This window comes from Chiloscyllium plagiosum, unplaced genomic scaffold (genome assembly GCF_037043375.1).
Source record: "Chiloscyllium plagiosum isolate Xiang-an unplaced genomic scaffold, Cpla_swu_hap1 HiC_scaffold_45, whole genome shotgun sequence".
Taxonomy (NCBI): domain Eukaryota; kingdom Metazoa; phylum Chordata; class Chondrichthyes; order Orectolobiformes; family Hemiscylliidae; genus Chiloscyllium; species Chiloscyllium plagiosum.
Genome location: NW_028270183.1, coordinates 4,109,918 through 4,135,466, shown reverse-complemented (window position 1 = coordinate 4,135,466; position 25,549 = coordinate 4,109,918). Strand labels below are relative to the sequence as shown.

The 25,549-nt window shown below is 58.6% G+C and overlaps 1 protein-coding gene across 1 annotated transcript in view; it reads left to right on the top strand.

Annotated features, from left to right (window-relative positions):
* The first annotated feature begins 348 nt into the window (after positions 1-348).
* The window catches only part of LOC148136385 (alpha-N-acetylgalactosaminide alpha-2,6-sialyltransferase 3-like), a 32,579-nt gene continuing 7,378 nt past the window's right edge, over positions 349-25,549 (top strand). The window contains exons 1-4 of the mRNA XM_087983216.1: positions 349-513; positions 10,143-10,347; positions 17,252-17,657; positions 17,737-17,844. Of these exons, the coding sequence (XP_087839342.1) occupies positions 493-513; positions 10,143-10,347; positions 17,252-17,657; positions 17,737-17,844 (740 nt within the window). The 5' untranslated portion in view covers positions 349-492. The remainder of the gene's footprint in view (positions 514-10,142; positions 10,348-17,251; positions 17,658-17,736; positions 17,845-25,549) is intronic.

Genomic DNA, 25,549 nt, shown 5'->3' with positions numbered 1-25,549 from the left:
TTTTGATCTCCCCTCCTCCCGCCCCCCCAGCTCACTGTATTTTGGATTCTATTATTTGCGCTCAGAGAAGCCGACTGTCATCATGAACACTTTCCTAGCTCCAGTCCGTGGGACTGAGCCAGTTCATGACAGCGGAGCCTGGGACTGTGTGTTGTAAAGTCTAACGCAGGCACAGACAGGGGGAGGCTGTAGCAGAGTTTGTGCAGCTTTAACCCCCAGGCAGACAGCGCAGAGAAGCAGCTCCTTACTGTACTGACACAGCCCCCAGACAGAGGCAATCTAATGTAACTGGCCTCTCCCAGTCACGTGATTGATGGTGGGCTGGGGTGGTTGGAGGACGGGGAGAGAGACCCAGATACAGGCAGAGCTGCTGCCTGGGGCTGTCTCGATGGATGCTTGGATCAGTGAGAGAGACTCCCTGCTCCATTCCCTCCTCCCTCCCTCCCTCTCTCTCTCTCTCTCTCCACACACTGCAAGCCAGCTGGAGAGACCATGGTGTGTGCACAAAGGAAGGTAATTGCATCGTTTCTTTGCTCTTGATTGTGATCAGGGTGAGGTTACAGGATGAGGGGAAGAGATGAATAATATCCGTTCAGCTTCAGTTAACAATTCACCATCACATCCACATTACCAGCCCCTTCGGTTTGTTGCAGGTATTTGTTCAGCTGCCTCTGTGTGTCCCCCCACCCCCCCTGGCCCCGTGCCCCAGGATACTGGTAAACACACAGGCTGTAGGAAACGGTAAGGTCTTTCATCAGAACGGGTCATGTGCCTGCATGAATCGAACAAGCATTCTTTACCCAGCCCATGGTCAGCGTTCTGCCTCTATCAGCTGTGCTCCAGTAAAGCCAGAGTGTTTACTGTTCACATTCTTATCACTTTACCCCACCCTATCCCTGTACCCCCCCCCCCCCCCCCCCTCCAGGCCCTACATCCGTCCCTGTCTCTGTAACCTCCTCCAGCCCCTACACCCCCTCCCTATCTCTGTAACCTCCCCAGCCCCTCCCTATCACTGTAACCTCCCCAGCCCCTACACCCCTCCCTATCACACCCTCCAGTCCCTACACCCCTCCCTATCTCTGTCACCTCCTCCAGCCCCTACACCCCTCCCTATCTCTGTCACCTCCTCCAGCCCCTACACCCCCTCCCTGTCTCTGTAACCTCCTCCAGCCCCCTACACCCCTCCCTATTACACCCTCCAGTCCCTACACCCCTCCCTATCTCTGTCACCTCCTCCAGCCCCTACAACCCTCCCTATCTCTGTCACCTCCTCCAGCCCCCTACACCCCCTCCCTATCACACTCTCCAGTCCCTACACCCCTCCCTATCTCTGTCCCCCCTCCAGCCCCTACACCCCCTCCCTGTCTCTGTCACCTTCTCCAGCCCCTACACCCCCTCCCTATCTCTGTTACCTCCTCCAGCCCATACACCCTGTCCCTATCCCTGTCACTCCTCCAGCCCTTACACCCCGTCCCTATCCCTGACACCTCCTCCAGCCCCTACACCCCCTCCCTATCCCTGACACCTCCTCCAGCCCCTACACCCCCTTCCTATCCCTGACACCTCCCCCAGCCCCTCCAATTCCTGGAAGCTTTCTTGGTTTGGGCCCTCTCAGTGATGTTCCCTGGCTGATATTCTGGTGAGTTGGTGTCATATGTGTGTGACAGGATGTGTGAGTGCCGCGTTTGTGTGGTGCGGTGAGTTGGTGCCGTGTTGGTGTGGCGCGGTGAGTTGGTGCCGTGTTGGTGTGGCGCGGTGAGTCGGTGCCGTGTTGGTGTGGCGTGGTGAGTTGGTGCTGTATTGGTGTGGCGCGGTGAGTCAGTGCCGTGTTGGTGTGGCGCGGTGAGTCAGTGCCGTGTTGGTGTGGCGCGGTGAGTTGGTGCCGTGTTGGTGTGGCGCGGTGAGTTGGTGCCATGTTGGTGTGGCGCGGTGAGTCAGTGCCGTGTTGGTGTGGCGCGGTGAGTCAGTGCCGTGTTGTTGTGGCGCGGTGAGTCAGTGCCGTGTTGGTGTGTCATGGTGAGTCGGTGCCGTGTTGGTGTGGCAGAGTGAGTTGGTGCCATGTTGGTGTGGCACAGTGAGTCGGTGCCGTGTTGGTGTGGCGCGGTGAGTCGGTGCCATGTTGGTGTGGCAGAGTGAGTTGGTGCCATGTTGGTGTGGCACAGTGAGTCGGTGCCGTGTTGGTGTGGCGCGGTGAATCGGTGCCGTGTTGACGCAGTGAGTCTGGGCTGTGTTGGTGTGGCACAGTGAGTTGGTGCCTTGTTGGTGTGGCACGGTGAGTCAGTGCCGTGTTGGTGTGGCGCGGTGAATCGTTGCCGTGTTGACGCAGTGAGTCTGGGCTGTGTTGGTGTGGCACAGTGAGTTGGTGCCTTGTTGGTGTGGCACGGTGAGTCAGTGCCGTGTTGGTGTGGCACGGTGAATCGTTGCCGTGTTGACGCAGTGAGTCTGGGCTGTGTTGGTGTGGCACAGTGAGTTGGTGCCTTGTTGGTGTGGCACGGTGAGTCAGTGCCGTGTTGGTGTGGCACGGTGAATCGTTGCCGTGTTGATGCAGTGAGTCTGGGCTGTGTTGGTGTGGCACAGTGAGTTGGTGCCTTGTTGGTGTGGCACGGTGAGTCAGTGCCGTGTTGGTGTGGCACGGTGAATCGTTGCCGTGTTGACGCAGTGAGTCTGGGCTGTGTTGGTGTGGCACAGTGAGTTGGTGCCTTGTTGGTGTGTCACGGTGAGTTTGTGCCGTGTTGGTGCACACGGTGAGTTCGTGCCGTGTTGGTGTGGCACAGTGGGTTGGTGCCATGTTGGTGTACACGGTGAGTTCGTGCCGTGTTGGTGTGGCACAGTGAGTTGGTGCCGTGTTGGTGTGGCACGGTGGCTCGGTGCCGTGTTGACGCAGTGAGTCTGGGCTGTGTTGGTGTGGCACAGTGAGTTGGTGCCTTGTTGGAGTCCACGGTGAGTTCGTGCCGTGTTGGTGCACACGGTGAGTTCGTGCCGTGTTGGTGTGGCACGGTGAGTTCGTGCCGTGTTGGTGTGGCACGGTGAGTCAGTGCCGTGTTGGTGTGGCACGGTGAGTCAGTGCCGTGGCTCGGTGACTTGGTGCCGTGTTGACGCGGTGAGTCTGGGCTGTGTTGGTGTGGCACAGTGAGTCGGTGCTGTGTTGGTGTGGCACGGTGAGTCAGTGCCGTGTTGGTGTGGCGCGGTGAATTGGTGCCGTGTTGACGCAGTGAGTCTGGGCTGTGTTGGTGTGGCACAGTGAGTTGGTGCCGTGTTGGAGTACACGGTGAGTTTGTGCCGTGTTGGTGCACACGGTGAGTTTGTGCCGTGTTGGTGCACACGGTGAGTTCGTGCCGTGTTGGTGTGGCACAGTGAGTTGGTGCCGTGTTGGTGTGGCTCGGTGGCTCGGTGCCGTGTTGACGCAGTGAGTCTGGGCTGTGTTGGTGTGGCACAGTGAGTTGGTGCCGTGTTGGAGTCCACGGTGAGTTCATGCCGTGTTGGTGCACACGGTGAGTTCGTGCCATGTTGGTGTGGCACGGTGAGTTCGTGCCGTGTTGGTGTGGTACGGTGAGTCAGTGCCGTGGCTCGGTGACTTGGTGCCGTGTTGACGCGGTGAGTCTGGGCTGTGTTGGTGTGGCACAGTGAGTCGGGGAGAGGGGGGGGTGACCCGGGGAGAGGGGAGGGGTGACCCGGAGAGAGGGGGGGTGACCCGGAGAGAGGGGGGGTGACCCGGGGAGAGGGGGGGGGGGGGGGTGACCCGGGGAGAGGGGGGGTGACCCGGGGAGAGGGGGGGTGACCCGGGGAGAGGGGGGGTGACCCGGGGAGAGGGGGGGGGGGGTGAGTTGGTGCTGTGTTGGTGTGGCGCAGTGAGTCGGGCGCGTGTTGGTCTGGCACGGAGAATCGATGCCGTGTTGGTGTGGCGCGGTGAGTCGGTGCCGTGTTGGTGTAGTGCAGTGAGTCAGGCGCGTGTTGGTGTGGCGCGGAGAATCGATGCCGTGTTGGTGTGGCGTGGTGAGTCGTTGCCGTGTTGGTATGATGCGGTGAGTCTGTGCCGTGTTGGAGTGGCGCGGTGAGTCGGTGCCGTGTTGGTGTGGCGCGGTGAGTCGGTGCCGTGTTGGTGTGGCGTGGTGAGTCGGTGCCGTGTTGGTATGATGCGGTGAGTCTGTGCCGTGTTGGTGTGGCGCGGTGAGTCGGTGCCGTGTTGGTGTGGCGCGGTGAGTCGGTGCCGTGTTGGTGTGACGCGGAGAATCGGTGCCGTGTTGGTGTGGCGCGGAGAATCAATGCCGTGTTTGTGTGGCGAGGTGAGTCGGTGCCATGTTGGTGTGGCGCAGTGAGTTGGTGCCGTGTTGGTATGGCGCAGTGAGTCGGTGCCGTGTTGGTGTGGCGCGGTGAGTTGGTGCCGTGTTGGTGTGGCGCAGTGAGTTGGTGCCGTGTTGGTGTGGCGCAGTGAGTTGGTGCCGTGTTGGTATGGCGCAGTGAGTCGGTGCCGTGTTGGTGTGGCGCAGTGAGTTGGTGCCGTGTTGGTATGGCGCAGTGAGTCGGTGCCGTGTTGGTGTGGCGCGGTGAGTTGGTGCCGTGTTGGTGTGGCGCGGTGAGTCGGTGCTGTGTTGGTGGAACGCAGTGAGTAGGTGCAGCGTTGGTGTGGCATTGTGAGACATTGCCGTGTTGGTGTGGCACGGTGAGTCGGGGCCGTGTTAGTGTCACTGGGTGAGTCAGGGCCGTGTTGGTGTGACACGGTGAGTCGGTGCTGTGTTGGTGGAACGCAGTGAGACGGTGCTGTGTCGCGGTGAGTCGGGGCCGTGTTGGTGTAGCGCGGTGTGTCGGGGCCGTGTTGGTGTAGCGCGGTGTGTCGGGGCCGTGTTGGTGTGGCGCGGTGTGTCGGGGCCGTGTTGGTGTGGCGCAGTGAGCCGGTGATGTATTCGTGTAGTGCGGTGAGTTAGGGCCGTGTTGGTGTGGCACGGTGAGTCGGGGCCGTGTTAGTGTCACTGGGTGAGTCAGGGCCGTGTTGGTGTGACACGGTGAGTCGGTGCTGTGTTGGTGGAACGCAGTGAGACGGTGCTGTGTCGCGGTGAGTCGGGGCCGTGTTGGTGTAGCGCGGTGTGTCGGGGCCGTGTTGGTGTAGCGCGGTGTGTCGGGGCCGTGTTGGTGTGGCGCGGTGTGTCGGGGCCGTGTTGGTGTGGCGCAGTGAGCCGGTGATGTATTCGTGTAGTGCGGTGAGTTAGGGCCGTGTTGGTGTGGCGGGGTGAGCCCATGCTGTGTTGGTGTGGCGCGGTGAGCCCGTGCTGTGTTGGTGTGGCGTGGTGTTCCCGTGCTGTGTTGGTGTGGCGCGGTGAGTCGGTGTCGTGTTGGTGTGGCGGGGTGAGTCGGTGCCGTGTTGGTGTGGCGCGGTGAGTCGGTGTCGTGTTGGTGTGGCAAGGTCAGCCCGTGCTGTGTTGGCGTGGCACGGTGAGCCCGTGCTGTATTGGTGTGGCGCGGTGAGTCAGTGCCGTGTTGTAGTGGCGCAGTGAGGCGGTGCTGTGTTGGTATGGTGCGGTGAGCCGGTGCTGTGTTGGTGTGGCGCGGTGAGCCGGTGTCGTGTTGGTGTGGCATGGTGAGCCAGTGCTGTGTTGGTGTGGCACGGTGAGCCAGTGCTGTATTGGTGTGGCGCGGTTAGTCGGTGCTGTGTTGGTGTGGCGCGGTGAGTCGGTGTCGTGTTGGTGTGGCACGGTGAGCTGGTGCCGTGTTGGTGTGGCACGGTTAGCCGGTGCCGTGTTGGTGTGGCGCAGTGAGCCTGCTGTGTTGGTGTGACATGGTGAGCCAGTGCTGTGTTGGTGTGACATGGTGAGTCAGTGCTGTGTTGGTGTGGCACGGTGAGGCAGTGCTGTGTTGGTGTGGCACGGTGAGCCGGTGCAGTGTTGGTGTGGCGCGGTGATCCAGTTCTGTGTTGTAGTGGCGCAGTGAGGCGGTGCTGTGTTGGTATGGTGCGGTGAGCCGGTGCTGTGGCGCGGTGAGCCGGTGCTGTGTTGGTGTGGCATGGTGAGCTAGTGCTGTGTTGGTGTGGCATGGTGAGCCAGTGCTGTGTTGGTGTGGCACGGTGAGCCAGTGCTGTATTGGTGTGGCGCGGTTAGTCGGTGCTGTGTTGGTGTGGCGGGGAGAGTCAGTGCCGTGTTGGTGTGGCGCGGTGAGTCGGTGTCGTGTTGGTGTGGCACGGTGAGCTGGTGCCGTGTTGGTGTGGCACGGTGAGCCTGTGCTGTGTTGGTGTGACATGGTGAGCCAGTGCTGTGTTGGTGTGGCACGGTGAGGCAGTGCAGTGTTGGTGTGGCACGGTGAGCCAGTGCTGTGTTGGTGTGTCACGGTGAGCCGGTGCTGTGTTGGTGTGGCGCAGTGAGCCTGTGCTGTGTTGGTGTGACATGGTGAGCCAGTGCTGTGTTGGTGTGGCGCGGTGAGTCAGTGCTGTGTTGGTGTGGCACGGTGAGGCAGTGCAGTGTTGGTGTGGCACGGTGAGCCGGTGCTGTGTTGGTGTGGCGCTGTGATCCAGTTCTGTGTTGTAGTGGCGCAGTGAGGCGGTGCTGTGTTGGTATGGTGTGGTGAGCCGGTGCTGTGTTGGTGTAGCACGGTGAGCTGGTGCTGTGTTGGTGTGGCATGGTGAGCTAGTGCTGTGTTGGTGTGGCATGGTGAGCCAGTGCTGTGTTGGTGTGGCACGGTGAGCCAGTGCTGTATTGGTGTGGCGTGGTTAGTCGGTGCAGTGTTGGTGTGGCGCGGTGAGCCGGTGCAGTGTTGGTGTGGCGCGGTGAGTCGGTTCTGTGTTGGTGTGGCGCGGTGAGTCGGTGCCGTGTTGGTGTGGCGCGGTGAGTCGGTGCCGTGTTGGTTTGGCACAGTGAGCCGGTGCTGTGTTGGTGTGGTACGGTGAGTCGGTGCTGTGCTGGTGTGGCGCGGTGAGCCGGTGCTGTGTTGATGTGGCGCGATGAGTCAGTGCTGTGTTGGTGTGGCACGGTGAGGCAGTGCTGTGTTGGTGTGGCGCGGTGAGCCGGTGCTGTGTTGGTGTGGCACGGTGAGCCAGTTCTGTGTTGGTGTGGCGCAGTGAGCCGGTGCTGTGTTGGTGTGGCGCGGTGAGCCGGTGCTGTGTTGGTGTGGCATGGTGAGCCAGTGCTGTGTTGGTGTGGCACGGTGAGCCAGTGCTGTGTTGGTGTGGCGCGGTGAGCCAGTGCTGTATTGGTGTGGCGCTGTGAGCGGGTGCCGTGTTGGTGTGGCGCGGTTAGTCGGTGCTGTGTTGGTGTGGTGCGGTGAGCCAGTGCTGTGTTGGTGTGGCGCGTTGAGTCGATGCTGTGTTGGTGTGGCGCGGTTAGCCAGTGCTTTGTCGGTGTGGCGCGGTGAGCCAGTGCTGTATTGGTGTGGCGTGGTGAGCCGGTGCTGTGTTGGTGTGGCGCGGTTAGACGGTGCTGTGTTGGTGTGGCACGGTGAGCCAGTGCTGTGTTGGTGTGGCACTGTGAGCCAGTGCTGTATTGTTGTGGCGCGGTGAGCTGGTGCTATGTTGGTGTGGCACGGTGAGCCGGTGCTGTGTTGGTGTGGCGCGGTGAGCCGGTGCTGTTTTGGTGTGGCACGGTGAGTCGGTGCTGTATTGGTGTGGTGCGGTGAATCTGTGCTGTGTTGGTGTGGTGCGGTGAGTCGGTGCTGTGTTGGTGTGGCGCGGTGAGTCGGTGCCGTGTTGGTGTAGCGCAGTGAGTCAGGCGCGTGTTGGTGTGGCGCGGAGAATCGATGCCGTGTTGGTGTGGCGTGGTGAGTCGGTGCCGTGTTGGTATGATGCGGTGAGTCTGTGCCGTGTTGGTGTGGCACGGTGAGTTGGTGCCGTGTTGGTGTCGCGGGGTGAGCCAGTGCTGTGTTGGTGTGGCACGGTGAGCCCGTGCTGTGTTGGTGTGGCGGGGAGAGTCTGTGTCGTGTTGGTGTGGCGCGGTGAGCCGGTGCTGTGTTGGTGTGGCACGGTGAGCCGGTGCTGTGTTGGTGTGGCGCAGTGAGCCAGTGCTGTGTTGGTGTGGCGCAGTGAGCCAGTGCTGTGTTGGTGTGGCGCGGTGAGTCAGTGCTGTGTTGGTGTGACATGGTGAGCCAGTGCTGTGTTGGTGTGGCGCGGTGAGTCAGTGCTGTGTTGGTGTGGCACGGTGAGGCAGTGCTGTGTTGGTGTGGCACGGTGAGCCAGTGCTGTGTTGGTGTGGCACGGTGAGCCGGTGCTGTGTTGGTGTGGCGCAGTGAGCCAGTGCTGTGTTGGTGTGGCGCAGTGAGCCAGTGCTGTGTTGGTGTGGCGCGGTGAGTCAGTGCTGTGTTGGTGTGACATGGTGAGCCAGTGCTGTGTTGGTGTGGCGCGGTGAGTCAGTGCTGTGTTGGTGTGGCACGGTGAGGCAGTGCTGTGTTGGTGTGGCACGGTGAGCCGGTGCAGTGTTGGTGTGGCACGGTGAGCCAGTGCTGTGTTGGTGTGGCACGGTGAGCCGGTGCTGTGTTGGTGTGGCGCGGTGATCCACTTCTGTGTTGTAGTGGCGCAGTGAGGCGGTGCTGTGTTGGTATGGTGCGGTGAGCCGGTGCTGTGTTGATGTGGCGCGGTGAGCCGGCGCTGTGTTGGTGTGGCATGGTGAGCCAGTGCTGTGTTGGTGTGGCACGGTGAGCCAGTGCTGTGTTGGTGTGGCGCGGTGAGCCAGTGTTGTATTGGTATGGCGCGGTTAGTCGGTGCTGTGTTGGTGTGGCGCGGTGAGCCGGTGCTGTGTTGGTGTGACGCGGTGAGTCAGTTCTGTGTTGGTGTGGCGCTGTGAGTCGGTGCCGTGTTGGTGTGGCGTGGTGAGTCGGTGCCGTGTTGGTTTGGCACGGTGAGCCGGTGCTGTGTTGGTGTGGTACGGTGAGTCAGTGCTGTGTTGGTGTGGCGCGGTGAGCCGGTGCTGTGTTGGTGTGATGCGGTGAGCCGGTGCTGTGTTGATGTGGCGCGGTGAGCCAGTGCTGTGTTGGTGTGGCGCGGTGAGCCAGTGCTTTGTCGGTGTGGCGCGGTGAGCCAGTGCTGTATTGGTGTGGCGTGGTGAGCCGGTGCTGTGTTGGTGTGGCGCGGTTAGACGGTGCTGTGTTGGTGTGGCACGGTGAGCCAGTGCTGTGTTGGTGTGGCACGGTGAGCCAGTGCTGTATTGTTGTGGCGCGGTGAGCTGGTGCTGTATTGGTGTGGCACGGTGAGCCGGTGCTGTGTTGGTGTGGCGCGGTGAGCCGGTGCTGTTTTGGTGTGGCACGGTGACTCGGTGCTGTATTGGTGTGGTGCGGTGAATCTGTGCTGTGTTGGTGTGGTGCGGTGAGTCGGTGCTGTGTTGGTGTGGCGCGGTGAGTCGGTGCCGTGTTTGTGTAGCGCAGTGAGTCAGGCGCGTGTTGGTGTGGCGCGGAGAATCGATGCCGTGTTGGTGTGGCGCGGTGAGTCGGTGCCGTGTTGGTATGATGCGGTGAGTCTGTGCCGTGTTGATGTGGCGCGGTGAGTCGGTGCCGTGTTGGTGTCGCGGGGTGAGCCAGTTCTGTGTTGGTGTGGCACGGTGAGCCCGTGCTGTGTTGGTGTGGCGGGGAGAGTCTGTGTCGTGTTGGTGTGGCGCGGTGAGCCGGTGCCGTGTTGGTGTGGTACGGTGAGCCGGTGCTGTGTTGGTGTGGCGCAGTGAGCCAGTGCTGTGTTGGTGTGGCGCAGTGAGCCGGTGCTGTGTTGGTGTGGCGCGGTGAGTCAGTGCTGTGTTGGTGTGGCACGGTGAGGCAGTGCTGTGTTGTTGTGGCACGGTGAGCCGGTGCAGTGTTGGTGTGGCACGGTGAGCCAGTGCTGTGTTGGTGTGGCACGGTGTGCCGGTGCTGTGTTGGTGTGGCGCGGTGATCCACTTCTGTGTTGTAGTGTCGCAGTGAGGCGGTGCTGTGTTGGTATGGTGCGGTGAGCCGGTGCTGTGTTGGTGTGGCGCGGTGAGCCGGTGCTGTGTTGGTGTGGCACGGTGAGTTGGTGCTGTGTTGGTGTGGCGCGGTGAGCCGGTGCTGTGTTGGTGTGGCACGGTGAGTTGGTGCTGTGTTGGTGTGGCGCAGTGAGCCGGTGCTGTGTTGGTGTGGTGCGGTGAGCCGGTGCTGTGTTGGTGTGGCGCGGTGAGCCAATGTGACAGAGTCAGTCTGACCATCATTTCTTGTCTCTTTGTGTGCAGCTCCATGTTCTGGTGGCGGTGGCTCTGATTGGAGGGTTAACCTTCATCGTTGCCGTGGTGCATTACATCCATCAGTCTCCCTATCCCATATTACTCTCTCCTTTGGGCGGGGACCTGGGTAGCAGACTGAACCGTCTGACTGGTGTTCATGGAATGGATGCCAAGGTGTTGCAAGGTTATGTTAGCCTCAGAGAGCAACAGGTACGTACAATGGGGATGCCACACACATCACTACATTTCGGTCAATTGTCCTGATTTACTCTGCACATTAGAGTAATTTGCATTCCTATAGTGCCTTGCACATCCTTGCCATGTTCTCCAGCTAAAGTGCAGATCTTTGTGGTATGAAATGCAGCAGCATATCTACACAAACAGCAAATAATCAACTAATCTATCTTGTGATGGTGACAGGGGATTAAAGTCAGAATGATATCCCTCGTCATCAAATTATTCCACACGGCTCCTATATACACAAACAGCACTGACAACAAGGTGTCCAGGCCTACCCCTCTGATACTCTCCGCTCCCTCAGCACTGACCCTCCGACAGTGCGGCACTCCCTCAGCACTGACCCTCCGACAGTACAGCACTCCCTCAGCACTGACCCTCCGACAGTACAGCACTCCCTCAGCACTGACCCTCTGACAGTGCGGTGCTCCCTCAGCACTGGCCCTCCGACAGTGCAGCACTCCCTCAGCACTGGCCCTCCGACAGTGCGGCACTCCCTCAGTATTGACCCTCTGATGGTGCCCACTCCCTCAGCACTGACCCTCTGACAGTGTGGCACTCCCTCAGCACTGACCCTCCGACAATGCGGCACTCCCTCAGCACTGACCCTCTGACAGTGTGGCACTCCCTCAGCACTGACCCTCCGACAGTGCGGCACTCCCTCAGCACTGACCCTCTGACAGTGTGGCATTCCCTCAGCACTGACCCTCCGACAATGCGGCACTCCCTCAGCACTGACCCTCTGACAGTGCGGTGCTCCCTCAGCACTGGCCCTCCGACAGTGCGGCACTCCCTCAGCACTGACCCTCCGACAGTGCGGCACTCCCTCAGCACTGACCCTCCGACAATGCGGCACACCGTCCGCACTGACCCTCCGACAGTGTGGCACTCCCTCAGCACTGGCCCTCCGACAGTGCCCACTCCCTCAGCACTAACCCTCCGACAGTGCGGCACCCCCTCAGCACTGACCCTCCGACAGTGCGGCACTCCCTCAGCACTGTCCCTCCGACAGTGCGGCACACCCTCAGCACTGACCCTCCGACAGTGCGGCACTCCCTCAGCACTGACCCTCCGACAGTGCGGTGCTCCCTTAGCACTGACCCTCCGACAGTGCGGCACTCCCTCAGCACTGTCCCTCCGACAGTGCGGCACACCCTCAGCACTGGCTCTTCGACAGTGCCCACTCCCTCAGCACTGACCCTCCGACAGTGCCCACTCCCTCAGTACTGACCCTCCGACAGTACAGCGCTCCCTGAGAGCCACATTGGGAGTGCTGCACCTCATGATGGAATAGCTGATGGAAGCTCATTATCCACACGCTGGTAATAATTGACCCTGAGATCATGGTGAGGAAGATTGTATGTGTGTGTTTGTAAGCAGGGCATGTGTGTGTGTGTGTGTGACTGACTGACTGTGTGTGTGAGTGTGACTGACTGACTGTGTGTGTGACTGACTATGTATCTCTGTCTGTGGCTGATTGTGTGTATGACTGACTGACTGTGTATGTGTGTGTGTGTGTGACTGTGTGAATGTGTGACTCTGTGTGAGAGAGAGAGTGTGTGACTGACTGTGTGTGACTGACAGACTGTCAGTGTGTGACTGACTATGTGTGCCTGACTGACAGACTGTGTGTGACTGACTGACTGTGTATTTGTGTGAGTGTGTGACTGACTGTGTGAGTGTGTGACTGTGTGAGTGAGCATGTGACTGACTGACTGTGTGTGTGACTGTGTCTGTCTGTGGCTGATTGACTGTGTGTAGGTGACTGACTGACTGTGTGTGTGACTGTGTGAATGTGTGACTGTATGTGTGAGAGAGAGTGTGTGACTGACTGTGACTGACTGTGTGTGTGGCTGACTGTGTGTGACTGACAGACTGTGAGTGTGTGACTGACTGTGTGTCTGACTGACAGACTGTGTGTGTGACTGACTGTGTACTTGTGTGTGTGACTGTGCGAGTGTGTGCCTGACTGTGTGTGTGTTTGACAGACTATGTGTGTGACTGACTGTGTGTATTTGACAGTCTGTGTGTGTGAGACTGACTGTGAGTGTGAGAGTGTGTGACTGACTGTGTGTGTGACTGAATCTGTGTGTGAGAGAGTCTGACTGACTGTGTGTGTGACTGACTGTGTGTGTGTGTGACTGACTGACTGTGTGTGTGTGTGACTGACTGTGTGTGTGACTGTGTGTGACTGACTGTGTGTGTGTGACTGACTGTGTGTGTGTGACTGACTCTGTGTGTGTGTGTGTGACTGACTGTGTGTGTGTGACTGACTCTGTGTGTGTGTGTGACTGACTCTGTGTGTGTGTGTGACTGACTCTGTGTGAGTGTGTGACTGACTGAGCGTGTGTGCGTGTGACTGACTGTGTGTGTGACTGTGTATGTGAGTGTGTGACTGACTGTGTATGTGTGTGTGTGACCGACTCTGTGAGTGTGTGACAGACTGTGTGTGTGTGACAGACTGTGAATGTGTGACTGACTCTGTGTGAGTGTGACTGACTGTGTGTGTGTGACTGACTGTGTGTGTGTGACTGACTGTGTGTGTGTGACTGGCTGTGTGTGTGACTGACTGTGTGTGAGACTGGCTCTGTGTGTGTGTGATTGACTCTGTGTGTGTGTGTGTGTGTGTGTGTGACTGGCTCTGCGTGTGTGTGTGACCGGCTCTGTGTGTGTATGTGTGTGTGACCGGCTGTGTGTGTGTGTGTGACCGGCTGTGTGTGTGCATGTGATTGGCTGTGTGTATGAGTGTGTGACTGACTTGTATGCGTGAGTGTGTGACAGACTGTGAATGTGTGACTGTGTGTATGTGACTGACTCTGTGTGAGTGTGTGACTGACTCTGTGTGTGTGTGTGACTGACTCTGTGTGTGTGACTGACTGTGTATGTGTGTGTGTGACTCACTGACTGTGTGTGACAGACTGTGAGTGTGCGACTGACTGTGAGTGTGTGACTGACTGTGTGACTGACTGACTCTGTGTGTGTGTGTGACTGACTGACTGTATGTGTGTGACTGACTGTGTGTGACAGACTGTGTGAGTATGTGACTGACTGTGTATGTGTGTGTGACTGTGTGTGTGAGACTGTGTGTGACTGACTGTGTGTGTGTGTGTGACTGACTGTGTGTGTGTGACTGACTGTGTGTGTGTGACTGGCTCTGTGTGTGTGTGTGTGACTGACTGTGTGTGTGTGTGTGTGACTGACTGTGTGTGTGTGTGAGACCGGCTGTATGTGTGTGTATGACCGGCTCTGTGTGTGTATGTGTGTGACCGGCTGTGTGTGTGTGACTGGCTGTGTGTGTGTGACCGGCTGTGTGTGTGACTGGCTGTCTGTATGTGTGTGACTGGCTGTGTGTGTGTGACTGTGTGTGACAGACTGTGAGTGTGTGACTGTGTGTATGTGACTGACTCTGTGTGAGTGTGTGACTGACTCTGTGTGAGTGCGTGACTGACTCTTTGTGTGTGTGTGACTGACTCTGTGTGTTTGTTACTGACTGTGTGAGTAAGTGACTGACTGTGTATGTGTGTGTGTGACTCACTGACTCTGTGTGTGACAGACTGAGAGTGTGCGACTGACTGAGTGTCTGACTGACCGACTCTGTGTGTGAGTGTGTGACTGACTGACTGTGTGTGTGACTGACTGTGTGTGTGACTGACTGTGAGTATGTGACTGACTGTGTATGTGTGTGTGACTGACTGTGTATGTGTGTGTGACTGACTGTGTGTATGTGACTGACTATGTATGTGAGTGTGTGACTGACTCTGTGAGTGTGTGACTGACTCTGTGAATGTGTGACTGTGTGTGTGACTGACTGTGCGTGTGACTGACTGACTCTGTGCGTGTGTGAGACTGACTCTGTGTGTGTGTGTGACTGACTGTGTGTGTGACTGACTGTGTGTGACTGACTGTGTGTGAGTGTGTGACTGACTCTGTGTGTGTGAGACTGTGTGTGTGACTGACTGACTCTGTGCATGTGTGTGACTGACTGTGTGTGTGACTGTGTGTGACTGACAGACTGTGTTAGTATGTGACTGACGTGTGTGTGAGACTGACTGACTGTGAGTGACAGACAGTGTGAGTGTGTGACTGACTGTGTGTCTGACTCTGTGCGTGTGTGACTGACTGACTCTGTGCGTGTGTTACTGACTCTGCGTGTGTGACTGACTCTGTGTGTGTGTCTGACTCTGACTGTGTGTGTGACTGACTGTGTGTGACAGACTGTGTGAGTGTGACAGACTGTGTGAGTGTGACAGACTGTGTGAGTGTGTGACTGACTGTGTGTGAGTGTGTGACTGACTGTGTGTGAGTGTGTGACTGTGTGTGTGACTGACTCTGTGTGTGAGTGTGTAACTGACTGTGTGTGTGAGTGTGTGACTGGCTCTATGCGTGTGTGTGACTTACTGACTCTGTGCGTGTGTTATTGACTCTGTGCCTGTGTGCGACTGACTCTGTGCATGTGTGACTGACTGTGTGTGAGAGAGAGAGTCTGACTGTGTGCGTGACTGTGAGTATGTGACTGACTGACTCTGTGTGTGTGTGTGAGACTGACTCTGTGTGTGTGACTGTGTGAGTGTGTGACTGACTCTGTGCATGAGTGTGTGACTGACTGTGTGTGTAACTGACTGTGTGAGTATGTGACTGTATGCGAGTGTGTGACTGGCTCTGTGTGACTGACTGTGTGTGTGACTGACTGTGTGAGTATGTGACTGTGTATGTGAGTGTGTGACTGACTCTATGTGTGACTGACTCTGTGTGTGAGAGTGTGTGACTGACTGAGTGTGTGACTGGGTAAAAACAATGACTGCAGATGCTGGAAACCAGATTCTGGATCAGTGGTGCTGATCAGGATGAAGGGCTTTTGCCCGAAACGTCGATTTTGCCTGTCCTCGGATGCTGCCTGAATTGCTGTGCTCTTCCAGCACCACTGATCCAGAATGAGTGTGTGACTGAGTGAGTGTGACTGACTGTGTGTGAGTGTGTGTGTGACTGTGTGTGTGACTGACTCTGTGTGTGAGTGTGTAACTGACTCTGTGTGTGAGTGTGTGACTGGCTCTGTGCGTGTGTGTGACTGACTGACTCCGTGCATGTGTTATTGACTCTGTGCCTGTGTGTGACTGACTCTGTGCATGTGTGACTGACTGTGTGTGAGAGAGAGAGTCAGACTGTGTGTGTGACTGTGAGTATGTGACTGACTGACTGTGTGTGTGTGTGTGTGAGACTGACTGTGTGTGTGACTGTGTGAGTGTGTGACTGACTCTGTGCGTGAGTGTGTGACTGACTCTGTGCGTGTGTGTGACTGACTGACTGACTGTGTGTGTGACTGACTGTGTGAGTATGTGACTGTATGTGAGTGTGTGACTGACTCTGTGTGACTGACTGTGTGAGTATGTGACTGTGTATGTGAGTGTGTGACTGACTCTATGTGTGACTGACTGTGTGTGTGTGAGTATGTGACTGACTGTGTATGTGTGTGTGACTGACTGTGTGTGACTGACTGAGTGTGTGACTGAGTGTGTGACTGACTGTGAGTGTGTGACTGACTGTGAGTGTGTGACTGTGTGTGTGTGACTGACTGTGTGAGTGTGTGACTGACTCTGTGTGTGAGTGTGTGACTGACTCTGCGTGAGTGTGTGACTGACTCTGCGTGAGTGTGTGACTGACTCTGTGTGTGTGACTGACTCTGTGTGTGTGACTGACTGTGTGAGTGTGTGACTGACTGTGTGAGTGTGTGACTGGCTGTGTGAGTGTGTGACTGACTGACTCTGTGTGTGTGTGACTGACTCTGTGTGAGTGTGTGACTGACTCTGTGTGAGTGTGTGACTGACTGACTTTGTGCGTGTGTGTGACTGACTCTGTGTGTCTGACTGACTCTGTGTGTGTGACTGACTGTGTGTGAATGACTGTGTGAGAGAGTCTGACTGACTGTGTGTATGACTGTCTCTGTGTGTGACTGACTGACTCTGTGTGTGTATGTGACTGACTGTGTGTGTATGACTGTGTGTGTGTGTGTGACTGACTTGTGAGTGTGTACGTGAGTGTGTGAGAGTGTTTGACTGACTCTGTGTGTGTGTGACTGACTCTGTGTGTGTGATGACTGACTGTGTATGTGAGAGAGTGTGTGACTGGCTGTGTGTGAGAGAGAATGTGTGACTGACTGTGTGTGTGAGTGTGTGACTGACTGACTGTGTGTGTGACTGACTGTGTGTGACTGACTGATTGTATGCGTGTGTGTGACTGACTGATTCTGTGTGTGTGTGTGACTGTGTGTGACTGACTGATGCTGTATATGTGTGTGAGACTGAATGTGTGTGAATGACTGTGTGTGAGAGAGTCTGACTGACTGTGTGTATGACTGTCTGTGTGTGTGACTGACTGACTGTGTGTGTATGTGTCTGACTGTGTGTGTGTGACTGTGTGTGTGTGTGTGACTGTGTGTGTGACTGACTTGTGGGTGTGTGCGCGAGTGTGTGAGAGTGTTTGACTGACTCTGTGTGTGATGACTGACTCTGTATGTGAGAGAGTGAGTGACTGGCTGTGTGTGTGAGTGTGTGACTGACTGGCTGTGTGTGAGAGTGTGTGACTGACTGACTCTGTGTGTGTGACTGACTGTGTGTGTGTGACTGACTGTATGCTTGTGTGTGACTGACTGATTCTGTGTGTGTGTGTGACTGACTGACTTATATGTGAGTGTGTGACTGACTGTGTGTGAGTGTGTGACTGACTGTATGCATGTGTGTGTGACTGGCTTATTCTGTGTTTGTGACTGACTGAGTGTGTGTGTTTGTGACTGACTGTGTGTGTGAGAGAGTGTGTGTAATGACTGACTGTGTGTGTGAGTGTGAGTGTGTGACTGACTGACTGACTGTGTATGTTTCTGTCCGTAGCACTGACCCTGCGTTGTGAGCAGTGCAGTATTGTGTCGAGCTCTGGCCAGATGCTGGGGATGGGCCTGGGGCCTGTGATTGATCGCTCTGAGTGTGTCTGGAGGATGAACAACGCTCCGACAGAGGGATACGAGTCTGACGTGGGCAGTAAAACGACGGTGAGAGTGGTCTCCCACACCAGCGCACCCTGGCTCCTCCGGGAAGAGACCCTCAGCTCCCAGCACAACCGCACCATCTACATCCTGTGGGGGCCTTACAGGAACATGAGGCGTGATGGCAAGGGCATTGTCTATAACCTACTGCGGACTGTTCAGAGCCGTTTCCCTACGGCCAGACTCTACACCGTCACAGAGGAGCAGATGAGGTATTGTGACCTGGCTTTTAAAAAGGAGACAGGGAAGGACAGGTAAGGAGCCCAGGGAACGGGCTGGGATGGCTACACGACTGGGATTGTTGGTAATTCGGCCTGTGTTTCTCTCCCCCAGGATACTGTCAGGCTCCTATCTCAGCACGGGCTGGTTTACCTTCATCGTGGCGATGGAAGCGTGTGGGTCCATCCAGGTCTTTGGGATGATTAACGCCTCCTTCTGCAGGTATGGGGGGGCAACCCCACAAGAGCCAGGCAGGGGCCACACCCCACCGACCCACCCATCACCACCCGCACGCCAATGGGGGCAGGGTTAACCCCATCCCTGAACATGGCGGGTGGGGGAGAGAGAGAGACCCCGTACGGGGGGGGGGAGAGAGAGAGACCCTGTACAGAGGGGGAGGGGGGAGAGAGAGAGAGAGACCCCATACAGAGGGGGGAGAGAGAGAGAGCCCATACAGAGGGGGGAGAGAGAGAGACCCCGTACAGAGGGGGGGGGGGGGGGGGGGGGAGAGAGAGACCCTGTACAGAGAGGGAGGGGGGGAGAGACCTCGTACAGAGGGGGGAGAGAGAGAGAGAGACCCTGTACAGAGGGGGAGAGAGAGAGAGACCCCGTACAGAGGGGGGGAGAGAGAGAGACCCCATACAGAGGGGGGAGAGAGAGAGACCCCATACAGAGGGGGGAGAGAGAGAGACCCCATACAGAGGGGGGGGGGGGGGGGGGGGGGGGGGGAGAGAGAGACCCTGTACAGAGAGGGAGGGGGGGAGAGACCTCGTACAGAGGGGGGAGAGAGAGAGAGAGACCCTGTACAGAGGGGGGAGAGAGAGAGACCCCATACAGAGGGGGGAGAGAGAGAGAGAGACCCCATACAGAGGGGGGAGAGAGAGAGACCCTGTACAGAGGGGGGAGAGAGAGAGACCCTGTACAGAGGGGGGAGAGAGAGAGAGAGACCCCGTACAGAGGGGGGAGAGAGAGAGAGAGACCCCATACAGAGGGGGGAGAGAGAGAGACCCTGTACAGAGGGGGGAGAGAGAGAGACCCTGTACAGAGGGGGGAGAGAGAGAGAGAGACCCCATACAGAGGGGGGAGAGAGAGAGACCCTGTACCGAGGGGGGAGAGAGGGAGACCCTGTACAGAGGGGGGAGAGAGTGAGACCCTGTACAGAGGGGGGAGAGAGGGAGACCCTGTACAGAGGGGGGAGAGAGGGAGACCCTGTACAGAGGGGGGGGGGGGAGAGAGACCCCGTACAGAGGGGGGAGAGAGGGAGACCCTGTACAGAGGGGGGGGAGAGAGAGAGACCCTGAACAGAGGGGGGGAGAGAGAGAGACCCCGTACAGAGGGGGGAGAGAGAGCGAGACCCCGTACAGAGGGGGGAGAGAGAGCGAGACCCCGTACAGAGGGGAGAGAGAGAGAGAGACCCCGTACAGAGGGGGGGGGGAGAGAGAGAGACACCGTACAGAGGGGGGAGCGAGAGAGAGAGACAGGGAGACCCTGTACAGAGGGGGGAGAGAGAGAGAGAGACCCCATACAGAGGGGGGAGAGAGAGAGAGACCCTGAACAGAGGGGGGGAGAGAGAGAGACCCCGTTCAGAGGGGGGAGAGAGAGAGAGAGACCCCGTACAGAGGGGGAGAGAGAGAGAGACCCTGAACAGAGGGGGGGAGAGAGAGAGAGACCCCATACAGAGGGGGGGAGAGAGAGAGCGAGACCCCGTACAGAGGGGGGAGAGAGAGAGAGAGAGAGAGACCCTGAACAGAGGGGGGGAGAGAGAGAGAGACCCCATACAGAGGGGGGAGAGAGAGAGAGAGAGAGAGTCCCTGTACAGGGGGGGGGGGGAGAGAGAGAGACCCTGTACTGAGGGGGGGGGGGGGGGGGGAAGAGACAGAGAGAGAGAGAGGGTGGGAGAGACCCCGTACAGAAGGAGGGGGTAGAGAGAGAGAGACCCCGTACAGAGGAGGGAGAGGGAGAGAGAGAGAGAGACCCCATACAGAGGGGAGAGAGAGAGAGACCCCGTACAGAGGGGGGAGAGAGAGAGAGAGAGGGAGAGACCCCGTACAGAGGGGGGAGAGGGAGAGACCCCGTACAGAGGGGGAAGAGAGAGAGAGAGACCCCGTACAGAGGGGGGGGGGAGAGGGAGAGACCCCATACAGAGGGGGCAGAGAGAGAGAGAGACACCGCACAGAGGTGGGGGGAGAGAGAGACCCTGTATAGAGGGGAGAGAGAGAGAGAGAGAGACACCGCACAGAGGGGGGAGAGAGAGAGAGACCCCGTACAGAGGGGGGAGAGAGAGAGGGACCCCGTACAGAGGGGGGGAGAGAGAGAGAGACCCCGTACGGGGGGGGGAGAGGGAGAGACCCCGTACAGAGGGGGGAGAGAGAGAGAGAGAGAGAGACCCCGTACAGAGGGGGGAGAGAGAGAGAGAGAGACCCCGTACAGAGGGGGGAGAGAGAGAGAGAGAGAGACCCCGTGCAAAGGGGGGGAGAGAGAGAGAGAGAGAGACCCCGTACAGAGGGGGGAGAGAGAGAGAGAGAGAGACCCCGTACAGAGGGGGGAGAGAGAGAGAGAGACCCTGTACAGAGGGGGGGAGAGAGAGAGACCCCGTACAGAGGGGAGAGAGAGAGAGAGACCCCGTACAGAGGGGGGAGAGAGAGCGAGACCCCGTACAGAGGGGAGAGAGAGAGAGAGACCCCGTACAGAGGGGGGGGGAGAGAGAGAGACACCGTACAGAGGGGGGAGCGAGAGAGAGAGAGAGAGACCCCGTACAGTGTGGGGAGAGAGAGAGAGACCCCGTACAGAGGGGGGAGAGAGAGAGAGACCCTGAACAGAGGGGGGGAGAGAGAGAGACCCCGTTCAGAGGAGAGAGAGAGAGACCCCATACAGAGGGGGGGAGAGAGAGAGCGAGACCCCGTACAGAGGGAGGAGAGAGAGAGAGAGACCCTGAACAGAGGGGGGGAGAGAGAGAGACCCCGTACAGAGAGGGGAGAGAGAGAGAGAGACCCCGTACAGAGAGGGGAGAGAGAGAGACCCCGTACAGAGGGGGGAGAGAGAGTGAGAGACCCCGTACAGAGAGGGGAGAGAGAGAGATCCGTACAGTGGGGGGAGAGAGAGAGAGAGAGAGAGAGAGTCCCTGTACAGGGGGGGGGAGAGAGAGAGACCCTGTACAGAGCTGGGGGAGAGAGAGAGAGACCCCGTACAGAGAGGGGAGAGAGAGAGAGAGACCCCGTACAGAGGGGGGAGAGAGAGTGAGAGACCCCGTACAGAGAGGGGAGAGAGAGAGATCCGTACAGTGGGGGGAGAGAGAGAGAGAGAGAGAGGGAGACCCTGTACAGAGAGGAGAGAGAGAGAGAGACCCTGTAAAGTGTGGAGAGAGAGAGAGACCCCGTACAGAGGGGGGAGAGAGAGAGAGAGAGACCCTGTAGAGAGGGGGGGATAGAGAGAGAGAGAGAGAGAGAGAGAGAGAGAGACCCCGTAGAGAAGGGGAAGAGAGAGAGAGAGAGAGAGACCCCGTAGAGAGGGGGGATAGAGAGAGAGAGAGAGAGACCCCGTAGAGAAGGGAGAGAGAGAGAGAGAGAGAGAGACCCCGTAGAGAGGAGGGGGGGGGTGGTGAGAGAGAGACCCTGTACAGAGGGGGGAGGGAGAGAGAGACCCCATACAGAGGGGAGAGGGAGAGAGAAACCCCGTACAGAGGGGAGAGGGAGAGAGAGAGACCCCGTACAGAGGGGGGAGAGAGTGAGAGAGAGACCCCGTACAGAGGGGGGAGAGAGTGAGAGAGACCCCATACAGAGGGGGGAGAGAGAGAGACCCCGTACAGAGGGGGGAGTGAGAGAGACCCTGTACAGAGGGGGGAGAGAGGGAGACCCTGTACAGAGGGGGGAGAGAGGGAGACCCTGTACAGAGGGGGGAGAGAGGGAGACCCTGTACAGAGGGGGGGGGGGGGAGAGAGAGACCCCGTACAGAGGGAGGGGAGAGAGAGACCCTGTACAGAGGGGGGAGAGAGAGAGACCCTGTACAGAGGGGGGAGAGAGAGAGAGAGAGACACCGCACAGAGGGGGGAGAGAGTGAGACCCCGTACAGAGGGGGGAGAGAGTGAGACCCTGTACAGAGGGGGGAGAGAGAAAGACCCCGTACAGAGGGGGGAGAGAGAGAGAGACCCTGTACAGAGGGGGGAGAGAGAGAGACCCCGTACAGAGGGGGGAGAGAGTGAGAGAGACCCCATACAGAGGGGGGAGAGAGTGAGACCCCGTGCAGAGGGGGGGAGAGAGAGAGACCCCGTTCAGAGGGGGGAGAGAGAGAGAGAGAGAGAGACCCCGCATGGGGTGGGGGGGGGAGAGACCCCGCACAGAGGGGGGAGAGAGAGAGAGAGAGACCTCGTACAGAGGGGGGGGGGGAGAGAGAGAGAGAGACCCCGTACAGAGGGGGAGGGGGGGGGGGAGTGACCCCGTATAGGGGGGGAGAGAGTGAGAGAGACCTCGTACAGAAGGGGGGAAGAGAGAGAGACCCTGTACAGAGGGGGAGGGGGGGGGGAGTGACCCCGTATAGGGGGGGAGAGAGTGAGAGAGACCTCGTACAGAAGGGGGGAGAGAGAGAGACCCTGTACAGAAGGGAGAGAGAGAGAGAGACCCGTACAGAGGGGAGAGAGAGAGAGAGAGACCCCGTACAGAGGGGGGGGGGAGAGAGAGAGAGACCCTGTACAGAGGGGGGAGCGAGAGAGAGAGAGAGAGACCCCGTACAGAGGGGAGAGAGAGAGAGAGAGAGAGAGAGAGAGTGAGAGACAGGGAGACCCTGTACAGAGAGGGGAGAGAGAGCGAGAGACTCCATACAGAGGGGGGAGAGAGAGAGAGACCCTGAACAGAGGGGGGGGAGAGAGAGAGGCCCCGTTCAGAGGGGGGAGAGAGAGAGAGAGACCCCGTACAGAGGGGGGAGAGAGAGAGAGACCCTGAACAGAGGGGGGGAGAGAGAGAGACCCCATACAGAGGGGGGGAGAGAGAGAGACCCCGTACAGAGGGAGGAGAGAGAGAGAGAGACCCTGAACAGAGGGGGGGAGAGAGAGAGACCCCGTACAGAGAGGGGAGAGAGAGAGATCCGTACAGTGGGGGGAGAGAGAGAGAGAGAGAGAGAGAGGGAGACCCTGTACAGAGGGGGGGAGAGAGAGAGACCCCGTACAGAGAGGGGAGAGAGAGAGATCCGTACAGAGGGGGGAGAGAGAGAGAGAGAGAGAGAGAGAGTCCCTGTACAGGGGGGGGAGAGAGAGAGACCCTGTACAGAGCTGGGGGAGAGAGAGAGAGAGACCCCGTACAGAGAGGGGAGAGAGAGAGAGAGACCCCGTACAGAGGGGGGAGAGAGAGAGAGAGAGACCCCGTACAGAGAGGGGAGAGAGAGAGATCCGTACAGTGGGGGGAGAGAGAGAGAGAGAGAGAGAGAGAGAGGGAGACCCTGTACAGAGGGGGGGAGAGAGAGAGACCCCGTACAGAGAGGGGAGAGAGAGAGAGACCCTGTAAAGTGTGGAGAGAGAGAGAGACCCCGTACAGAGGGGAGAGAGAGAGAGAGAGAGAGAGAGACCCTGTAGAGAGGGGGGATAGAGAGAGAGAGAGAGAGAGAGAGAGAGAGACCCCGTAGAGAAGGGGGAGAGAGAGAGAGAGAGAGAGAGACCCCGTAGAGAGGGGGGATAGAGAGAGAGAGAGAGACCCCGTAGAGAAGGGAGAGAGAGAGAGAGAGAGAGAGAGAGAGAGACCCCGTAGAGAGGAGGGGGGGGGTGGCGAGAGAGAGACCCTGTACAAAGGGGGGAGGGAGAGAGAGACCCCATACAGAGGGGAGAGGGAGAGAGAAACCCCGTACAGAGGGGAGAGGGAGAGAGAGAGAGACCCCGTACAGAGGGGGGAGAGAGTGAGAGAGAGACCCCGTACAGAGGGGGGAGAGAGTGAGAGAGACCCCATACAGAGGGGGGAGAGAGAGAGACCCCGTACAGAGGGGGGAGTGAGAGAGACCCTGTACAGAGGGGGGGAGAGAGAGAGACCCTGTACAGAGGGGGGAGAGAGTGAGAGAGACCCCATACAGAGGGGGGAGAGAGGGAGACCCTGTACAGAGGGGGGAGAGAGGGAGACCCTGTACAGAGGGGGGGGGGAGAGAGAGACCCCGTACAGAGGGGGGGGAGAGAGAGACCCTGTACAGAGGGGGGAGAGAGAGAGACCCTGTACAGAGGGGGGAGAGAGAGAGAGAGAGACACCGCACAGAGGGGGGAGAGAGTGAGACCCCGTACAGAGGGGGGAGTGAGAGAGACCCTGTACAGAGGGGGGAGAGAGGGAGACCCTGTACAGAGGGGGGGGGGAGAGAGAGAGACCCCGTACAGAGGGGGGGGAGAGAGAGACCCTGTACAGAGGGGGGAGAGAGAGAGACCCTGTACAGAGGGGGGAGAGAGAGAGAGAGAGACACCGCACAGAGGGGGGAGAGAGTGAGACCCTGTACAGAGGGGGGAGAGAGAAAGACCCCGTACAGAGGGGGGAGAGAGAGAGAGACCCTGTACAGAGGGGGGAGAGAGAGAGACCCCGTACAGAGGGGGGAGAGAGTGAGAGAGACCCCATACAGAGGGGGGAGAGAGGGAGACCCTGTACAGAGGGGGGGGGGGGAGAGAGAGACCCCGTACAGAGGGGGGGGAGAGAGAGACCCTGTACAGAGGGGGGAGAGAGAGAGACCCTGTACAGAGGGGGAAGAGAGAGAGAGAGAGACACCGCACAGAGGGGGGAGAGAGTGAGACCCTGTACAGAGGGGGGAGAGAGAAAGACCCCGTACAGAGGGGGGAGAGAGAGAGAGACCCTGTACAGAGGGGGGAGAGAGAGAGACCCCGTACAGAGGGGGGAGAGAGTGAGAGAGACCCCATACAGAGGGGGGAGAGAGTGAGACCCCGTGCAGAGGGGGGGAGAGAGAGAGACCCCGTTCAGAGGGGAGAGAGAGAGAGAGACACCGTTCAGAGGGGGGAGAGAGAGAGAGACACCGTTCAGAGGGGGGAGAGAGAGAGAGAGAGAGAGACCCCGCATGGGGTGGGGGGGGGGAGAGACCCCGCACAGAGGGGGGAGAGAGAGAGAGAGAGACCTCGTACAGAGGGGGGGGGGAGAGAGAGAGAGAGAGAGAGAGACCCCGCACAGAGGGAGAGGGGGGGGGGAGTGACCCCGTATAGGGGGGGAGAGAGTGAGAGAGACCTCGTACAGAAGGGAGAGAGAGAGAGAGACCCCGTACATAGTGGAGAGAGAGAGAGAGACCCGTACAGAGAGGGGGGGGGGAGAGAGAAAGAGAGACCCCGCACAGAGGGGGGGGAGAGAGAGAGAGAGAGAGAGACCCCGTACAGAGGGGGGAGAGAGAGAGAGAGAGAGACACTGCACAGAGTGGGGAGAGAGAGTGAGAGAGAGAGAGAGACCCCATACAGAGGGTAGGGAGAGAGAGAGAGAGAGAGACACTGCACAGAGTGGGGAGAGAGAGAGAGACCACGTGCAGAGGGGGGAGAGAGAGAGAGAGAGAGAGAGAGAGAGACCCCGTACAGAGGGGGGAGAGAGAGAGAGAGAGAGAGAGAGAGACCCCGTACAGAGGGGGGAGAGAGAGAGAGAGAGAGAGAGAGAGATCCTGTACAGAGGGGAGAGAGAGAGAGACCCCGTACAGAGGGAGGGAGAGAGAGAGAGAGAGAGAGACCCTGAACAGAGGGGGGGGAGAGAGAGAGACCCCGTTCAGAGGGGGGAGAGAGAGAGAGAGACCCCGTACAAAGGGGGGAGAGAGAGAGCGAGACCCCGTACAGAGGGGGGAGAGAGAGAGCGAGACCCCGTACAGAGGGGGGAGAGAGGGAGAGACCCTGAACAGAGGGGGGAGAGAGAGAGACCCCGTTCAGAGGGGGGAGAGAGAGAGAGACCCCGTACAGAGGGGGGAGAGAGAGCGAGACCCCGTACAGAGG